This window comes from Chaetodon trifascialis, chromosome 9, assembly GCF_039877785.1.
Source record: "Chaetodon trifascialis isolate fChaTrf1 chromosome 9, fChaTrf1.hap1, whole genome shotgun sequence".
Lineage (NCBI taxonomy): Eukaryota > Metazoa > Chordata > Actinopteri > Chaetodontiformes > Chaetodontidae > Chaetodon > Chaetodon trifascialis.
In genome coordinates this window covers 14,492,896-14,501,612 of record NC_092064.1, presented here as the reverse complement: position 1 = coordinate 14,501,612, position 8,717 = coordinate 14,492,896, and the positions used below count along the sequence as shown (strand labels likewise).

Below are 8,717 nucleotides of genomic sequence, written 5' to 3'. Positions count from 1 at the left end.
CGAACGTTTTTTAATCTTTCTGGATAAACTGTCTTCAGTATCGTAAATGAGAGGTAAAAACTCACACAAAGCAGGGAGAAAAGATCAGTTTTTAATATCATTTTGGAAACAGAACCAAAAAGAAAAAAAAAAAAGAACCGAAGTAAAACATTTTATTCCGCTCATACAAAACAAATGGTACGAAGCCTAACCCACAAAACACCTGCTACTAGAATCCGAGGAAATTAAAAAGGATGTACAAAGAAATAAAAACAAAAAACAAATCATAACAAACATTTGACCACATGCTAACCAGCCCAAAAGTCCCGTCACAGTAGCTCAGCGCACCCCTCCCTCACTGATGAGCAGGAGTAGCCTGGATGCACCGGCTACGGAAAAAAAAGGTACACAAACCAGAATGTCTGATCCATCCCCTTCCCCAGTCCTTTCCCCAAACTAAACCCTCCCTCCACAGCGAGCTCCAGGGCTGGAATGGTTTCCATCTGCTCAACACTTAGTATGGCCGGTCTCTTCTGTCATCTCTACGTTCACCTCTGTGGGGAAAAGACAAAGATGTCCGTCACCACTTTTGTCATTGAAAGAACAGCTTTGCTCTGAAAGACGAAGACGAGGGTGAAATATGGCGTCCCATTCACCCTCCGCTTCGCCTGTAAAATCTGTAAATGGATAACATCATTTGCTGTCATTAAAATGACCGTCCTTCGTTTAATGCAGCACTTCACCTTCAGTGAGTGGCGATACATCAAAATATTCAAATCCACGAAATGCTCCAGGGGCATAAAAGACACCCAGTGGAGGGCAGCGTGGATATTTAGAAACCAGACACTTTACTGCTTTGGCTCTTAATGAGCAGCAATCTAAAATGGGTCTCTCGGTTCAGGGGTAGAACTGATTCTGATGAGCCTTGAACGGACGTTTGTTTCCAAGCGTGCCTTCATCTGGGGGAGCACATGCATGCATCTAGTTCTCTAACCCTCGTCTCACATGCTGGGTTGTGGAGATTAGTTTATAGCTAATCAATACTGTTAACTAAAGTTACAGCTCAGCTGAAGAGGGCGGTCGTGTTTGAATCCCTCGCTGTGACGAGCCTCTCGACATTGACTAGATGCACACTTCCTTCTGCACAGTGATACGGTTCAGTAGAAAGAAAATTGTTCCTATGTGAAACTGCTCACAAAAATATCTGTGGACTAACTGAGTAACCATGATTTCTGGAAAGAGACGTTGCTGTTGAGCTTTTCAATTCTTTATTTTTTTGGGGCGTGTTGAGCAACAGGAGCATTATACTGGAGAGAAGGCAGACATCTATGGATAAGTATAATCAAATCAGTCAGTAAGCATAATAACATTGATTTGAGTGTGCTGCTAATTGGACCCTATTGCTCTGCAAAGATTACACATGAAAATGGAACAACTTCTCAGCTGGAACAAATAAATTGTGGTAAAATACATCAAAAGCTGTGTGTTGTTTCAGTTCAACAGCAGCCTTTTAACATCTAACAGCATCACTAATATGCTGGTTTCTTGTATAACTCCTGCAAACAGTATACTACAAAGATGTACAGTACACACTGCCCACAGTAGTATGAAACTGGGGCACAGCATTTGTTACAGATTTAGAATAATCTCAGGCAGGCTGCGCCATCTTCTGGTCATAAATGAAACTACACCAGAAAAGAGCACAGATCATACGAGGATCATCCTGCGGAAGGTCAACGCACATATAAAACATAATAATACAAAAAAAAGAAATAAATAAAATTAAAAAAAAAAAATCAACCAACCTTCCTCCCATTTTGTAGCCCCCACCAAATCCTCCTCCTCCACCACCTCCTCCATAGCCTCCACGGTCTCCCCCACGGAAACCTCCACGGCCTCTGTAGCCACCGCCGCCTCTGTCACCGCCATAACCACCTCTGCTTCCACGATCTGCCAACAGTCACAAAATTATAAGCAAAACCGGGACAATTATTAAAATATTTTGCTATTTTCAATCCTGCATGTTTTTTTAAGAACACAAACAGTTAACACACACCTCCACCTCCAAAACCTGCGTCTCCTGGTTTGGGTGCGCCACACTTGTTACACTCTTGCCGCCGTGCAAAATTCATGTTGCCACAAGAGCTGAGGACAGAGGAAACATCAGATGAGCACCTTATACATAAAAAATATAATCAACACACAAGGGCAAATGAACCCCTGCAGTTGTATATTAGTAATAACTTTTTTTTTTTTTTTAAATGGGGTGGTGGGGGCATGAAATATACAAACCTGTTGGGGCAGGGCCAGTCTCCTCCCTTAATATCAAAGTTAGGTCCTCCTCCACCGCCACGACCTCTGAAACCTAACACAAGACAGCGGGTCAAAAACTTCAGATCGGCAACATTAACACGAGTTTATTTCTAAACTACATATTTGCAGCATTTGCCATTTGAACCGAGGGTCAGCTTGATCAATACCCACCTCCTCGTCCCCCTCCTCTTCCACCTCTCTGTGTAAACTCAGCTCTGCGAGTAGCAAATGACACTTTGATGGGTTTTCCATTGAAGTCTTTGCCTGAAATGAAAAGATAACAAAGCCAGTACAGGGACACTGAAGGATTTGAGTAAAATAGTACGACGAGGACTTCAAAGACACGCCCGCGCTCTTACCATCAAACCAATCAATAGCAGCTTTGGCAGAGGGTGGGTCATCAAAGGACACTGTAGCTTCTCCCTTTGGCCGACCGGTGGCCTTGTCAGAGTAGATGTTTATCATTGGCTGGCCAGTCTTCTTGTTTACCTAAAAGCACAAACGAATACACAGCATTGAACAAAACAAACCAAACAGTGCCTCATTTCCATGAAGACTTCACTAATTTGCTTCAAAAATACCAGTGTGACATCAAAGTTACAAACTAGAGAAGCGTTCAGGTCATAGTGCAGCATTTAATTAATTAAAGAGAATAACTCAATACCTTTATGATACCAATTTGCTTGAAGAAGTCACCAACTTCCTGAACTGTGGCATCTTCTCCCAGTCCCTGGACAAAGATTGTGTTGTTGTCAGAGTTGTCCTGCTCACCAGCTGTGGAAGACATCAGAGGAGAGAAGACGTCAGTGATTAGGATACACAGACATCAACCAGTGAAGATTTACTGTGCGCGCCTCACAGGCAGAAACAAACCACAAGTAATGATCAAAGAGTTTCACCTGGTTCATCCCTTGAGCCGTAGTCTCGAGAGCCTGTAAAACAGAGGAGAGGAGGGAGACGATGCTTGAGCTTTAATCTTAAACTGTGCGCACGGTTTCACACAAATAATTAACTTCATCCCTAACAATGCATAATGATAACGAAAATTAAACAAATGTCCATGTTTACAGCTCTCTGATGGGTGTTTTCATACCGCTGCGCCACATACCAACACCTTGCAACAAGAACAGAATTGTTCTGTTTTTTGAGCTTACACCAGAAAGAAGAAAACCACCAAAAAGTCTCCAGTTTTAGAAAGTTCTCCTCCTTCGTCCTGGGAACACCTCTGTCATTTACAATCAGCCCTCGTCTTCATGCAACAATACCATTATTTTACAACTCAGGCTCCATGTTCTTTACCATATCTGAAGTCACTTATGAGAATTCCTGCTAAGAATAATAGGTGGAGTCCTTTGGGATCTGGACATGAAAATGGTGGCATTCACTGAGATTTTTTTTTTTTTTAATCCCCCTCTCTTTTTGCTAACTCAAGTTCTTTCCTCCCCCACCGACACAGTTCTGATGCTCGTCACTTACCACCGTAATTTTTGTAGCCACCACGGTCACCACCTCTGCAGAGGAAAAATTGGAGATATGATGGCTTTTCCTTTGTCCCAACTGAGAGCTCAAAGCTCCCCTACATCCCCATCAGTTTGCACTCCTGCCAGCGTGTGCGACTATGGTGGAAATGTCTCACACGAGGAATGCGTTAGTCTTTGACATTAGAGATCAATGGACAGACGACTGGGCAGCTCTGACTGAACAATCAGGCAGACGAGTGAAGACAATTATTACATGTCAGCGGGTCACCATTTACAGAGAATTTGGTACTTTTTCTGTTTACATGACCAGATTGGCTACCAAGAGCTGGAAAACCAGCCAAACTATTGTTTTAAAAAATAAATAAATAAAACATGAGGCCAAATTGTAGTGAAAGGGGTGTAGGAACTGATAAGCAATCTTCCACTGAGTGCGTTTATGAGATCCTTTAACTGAGGTCCAAGTTTTAGTTCAATCACTCTGAATACCTGTAGTATAAAATGTAGATCCATGTTAACACAACACACATGTTCGCCATTGTCAAATATACAACACTTGAATGAAACCTGTTGAATGCGAAGCAGCTGAAGATGTGGGCTCCAGGTCTAAGGGCATCGTTTCAGCGGAGTTTCCTTTGTTCAAAAACCATTATGTGGTCCTCAGAGCACAAGAGACACACCAAAGCTGAGTTTCTAGCAATTGGAAAAATATGGCTGCTGGAGATTTAAGTCTAATTTTGATAGTAATAGTAAAAAAAATAATAATATGGAAGCACAGCAAAAATTCCCCATTCTATGTTTGGATCAAGATCAAATGACAAAATGTGACAGAAAGGCTCTCGTCTGAATCATAGAGACTGCCCTGGTCCAAGGATATAGATAATGCAGAACAAATATACAACAGACAAGAGTCTATTGTGCCAGTCGGCTTCACAGCGTTACCTGGTGGACCAATGTGTGGAGCTTTTACATCGTACCAAAGTGCTACCTTTGCATGTACTACAGGGAGGAAATGGGTCCATTCACAAGGGTGAAAAGATGATTTATCATAGTATACGTTTAGCTCAGAGTGGAGCACAAGTTTTCTGTGCCTAAGAAAGGACTTTGTCACATCTTAACAATGTGCCGCAGCATTGTTCACGTTACAGACACTGTCTTCAGGTAGAGCTCTTAGTTTTTTTCAACACATCAATGTTTTGCTTAATATTACACAGACTCATAAAAAAAGAAAAAAAAAGGGGGGGGGGGGAATAAAAAAGGCACAAGGTGCCCCTTCTTGGTTTATTGAAAAATTGTCAGCTGCTGGGACAAACTCTGTCACCAGGTCTGGGATAGATTAGCACAGCCAGGTCTCTTTTGCCTTTAAAGCTCCATTTTGAGCAGGTATGTTCAGTCTCCATTGAGTTACTTGGAAACCCAGTGATAACGAGCAGATCCCCATTGGGTCAAATATCTCATCTCTAACCTCTATCTAACCACCACTTGTGTGTAAGCACCCATCATTTGATCTCAACAGTAATGTGGATTAAACAGACTCATTTAAAAACTTCGGGAGAATCAGAAAAAAAAAAACTGACATGGTTTGGGAACCTGGAGCACAATGCAGAGGGGTGGTGAATATTACCTATGTGATCTGTGACAACTTCAGATGAACCAGGTTTTGGGAAAACTAAAACAAAAAACAGTTTGAGGATCTGGAGCACCAAGCAGATGAGTGGTGAAAATCATCTAGGTGGATGGTGTGAAGTTCATGAGTGATGGTGTGTTGAGTGGCAACAAGTCATTTCTCATATTTCAGTGTATAGGAGGTACCTTGGGGGCAGTGGCACTATGCAACTTACCCCATACCAGGAGGTCCACCTCTTCCGCCACGGTCATATCCGCCACGGTCGTATCCACCACTGCGGTCATAGCCGCCACGGTCATAGCCGCCACGGTCATAACCGCCACGGCCTCGGCCTCTGTAGCCCCCTCCATCTGAGCGGTCTCCTTGGTCACGTCCAAACCTTCCACCCTGACCGCCACTGTCACCTGATGCAAAGAAACATTTAATGAGGAACCTGTGTCACGTTCACATGTTCTTTCAGAATGTATGTGTAGTATCTATATTTATTTAAGATCCAGTTATTCGTACCTTCACTCCATCTTCCATAGCCACCACCGCCACTGCCGCCACCGCCTCCACCTTGTCCCTGGCCACCGTAAGAACTTTGCTGTCCATAGCTGTCGCCTCCTTGGCTCTGGCCACCATAGGAAGCTTGCTGCCCATAAGATTTGTCTCCATACCTTGAGACAAAAACACAGAACGTCAGTGAGACTCATGAGGCACAGACAACTCACAGCACTCACACAACATAAGAAGGTCCCTGAACAATGTGAAATGAGTGTTTTACCCAGTTGAGTCCTGTCCGCCATAGTTATCATAGCTCTGTTGTTGAGGCTGACTATATCCACCTGTCAAAGCACAGAGATGAGACAATTCGCAAAATTGAGAAACATCTAATTTCTTTACAAAATTTAAATAAAAAAATAAAACGTAAACATGGTTCATTTGTAATCCATCCATCATGGCATAAATCTAATCAAAATGATCTTGCTAAATGAAAATAAAACTGAAAAGCATCTTAAATTTTTTCGATTTTTATATGAGGGAGTATTTCACTCCGAACAAATACAATCTAACCCACAACGACTGCAAATGACCTGATACTGCTGTCTTAATCATTACATGAAAGCCCCAAGCTGCAGTCAAATGTGGACAGGGGTGCTCTGTCACATTAATAATCTGAACGAAAAAGAGGGTCATTAACTAAACCTTCTCCCAATGAGGCATGACTCTCATGGCTAAATTGGCCCAATACACACAAGGATTCAACATATTAGAAAGGCATCAGTGCAATGTTCAGTGGTTTGCCAAAAAAATGCTGTTCTGAAAATGTAGACATACTATACCTGGCGTCACACCTTGCTGTCCATAGCCACTGTAACTCTGTCCCCCATAAGAGCTACCGCCATTTCCTTGGCCATAACCCTGTCAAAGAGAAAGACCAGTTAGTTGACATAAAATTTAATGCTGGCAGCAAACAGGCTGATAGTCATTTGAGGAATGAGCTTACCTGTCCACTCTGCTGACCGCCATATGATCCATAGCTAGAGACACAAGATATCAGCAATTAGCATCATGCTTCATATGCATCCAAAAACGAGTGTGTGAGTGTGTGTGTGTGTGTGTGTGTGTGTACATACATACGTATTTGTATGTCAATTAAGAGAAACATTCAATTAATGTGAGGCTCATTTGTTTGAAAATTACCTTTGCGAGCCACCGTAGCCTGAATCTGAAAGAGACACAAAGCAGTGGTTTCAAGTTGTAAAAAGGTTGACCGGAAGAAGAAACGTATGTTTTCCAAATGATGGTGACTAAGCATTTCAGGATGAATCTGTAGCTTGAAGGCAACGGAGGGTGGGCGTCACGTTCAGCAGGACAGCTGCACGGAAACGGGCCCGTCACCACGCCAACCCACTAAAAATGGCGGTTACTTGGTCTCGGCTCGGGCTAAATCTTGCAACAAAACTACCAGAAGCTTAAACATGATGGCTATTCTTTGGAAAGTTTGCTTCCAAAGAAACTCACTAAACTGTGCAAACCGGTTCTAAAACCATATCTGTCAAAGTCGTGCAAAATGTTTCCTGTCCAGCAGGTAAACAATAGCATCGGCATAAACAAAGACACATTCATGTTCGCTAGCAGCCACCTGGGGCTAAGTTAGCTAACCGACACAAGGCCCTACTCAGCCTACAACAGTATTTCCATATTCGACCGGTACGGCACAAGCACTGATAAATTCACACTCGGGTGTGATCATAAAATAAATTCCCCTCTACAAAAAAACGTTCACTAAACTTCCAGATTAACGTGCTTCGACCCAGAAACGACGAGCCATGTTCCATGAAATAGACGTAGCCCAAGTTCTGGCCTCGCGGTTGTCCGCTAACTAATAGCTCCAATGCTATTCGACCTACTTTTCATTATCCATACAAAAAAACACACAAATCGACACATACTTAAAAAGGTGTGCTGACTTACCAGTGGCCATTCTGTGCCGTTATATATATATATGTTAAAAACACAACGAACTATATTTCTTCTGATTAGCTGATAAAAACCCAGGTTGACATCTGCGTAGCGCCACAGGACTGAGCTCCCTACACTGCGGCACTTCCCTTATGCAGCTTCTTCTTTTTCCTGTTTGAACGCGCAGCTCACATTCAGAGCTGAGCTACAGTACCGCCACCTACTGGTTCATAGTGTTAATGATGAAAGAGTAATGCTGAAAATAACCCAAATACCACATACAACTGTACAGCATTCAGTGTTCCTTTGTTATTTGAGAAAGTTTGAAAAGGTATAAGGCTGAATTAATATTATTCTTTTTCATTGTCATATCTGTCACACATTTATAATGTTGTCGGGACAAGAGTCTACTCACACAAACACATTCATCTCAGTGGCACACAAGGTAAACCCTGACATTTGTGGGTAGAGACTTGATTTTGATTAAGCTTAGGATAAGGCTAGTGAATGTGAGTCAATGTGGTGTAACTGTCTGAATTTGACAAACACAAGGCTGTCTGTGTGTGCATGACAGACCAAACAACCCTTTTTCATACAACATTTTTGACTTGGTCTGCATGCTCTCATGTCTCTCGCCATCCTGTGTCTGCTTGTCTCTGCTGTCTGTGTGAATGCTGTGCTGTCTCCTCTGTATTTGAGGCCTGTCATCATTCTACATCTCCTCTTCATTTTGTCATTATAAATGTATGATTTTCTGTCGTGAATCTAGTCCATACATATGACATCTATTGCATGTATGTCTGTCCTGGGAGAGGGGTCCCTACCCTATTTCTTTCCCTGAGGTTTCTTCCAAAGGTTTTCGCTTATCTGAA

General features: G+C 42.5%; 1 protein-coding gene across 2 annotated transcripts; it reads right to left on the bottom strand.

Annotated features, from left to right (window-relative positions):
• Window positions 1-71: 71 nt before the first annotated feature.
• taf15 (TAF15 RNA polymerase II, TATA box binding protein (TBP)-associated factor) lies at window positions 72-8,002 on the bottom strand. Of its 2 annotated transcripts, XM_070969834.1 has the most exons (16): window positions 7,858-8,002; window positions 7,084-7,108; window positions 6,887-6,920; window positions 6,723-6,801; window positions 6,164-6,224; window positions 5,905-6,056; window positions 5,612-5,801; window positions 3,769-3,803; window positions 3,192-3,224; window positions 2,957-3,066; window positions 2,652-2,781; window positions 2,464-2,556; window positions 2,272-2,344; window positions 2,036-2,124; window positions 1,785-1,929; window positions 72-533 (listed from the first exon to the last, which is right to left on the bottom strand). In XM_070969834.1, the coding sequence occupies exons 1-16, from the start codon at window positions 7,865-7,867 to the stop codon at window positions 494-496; spliced, it is 1,299 nt and encodes a 432-aa protein (XP_070825935.1). In that variant the 5' UTR covers window positions 7,868-8,002; the 3' UTR covers window positions 72-493. The 2 variants fall into 2 exon arrangements, with proteins under 2 accessions (XP_070825935.1, XP_070825936.1); XM_070969835.1 differs by lacking the exon at window positions 3,769-3,803 and having other exon boundaries at window positions 7,858-7,999.
• Window positions 8,003-8,717: the final 715 nt, after the last annotated feature.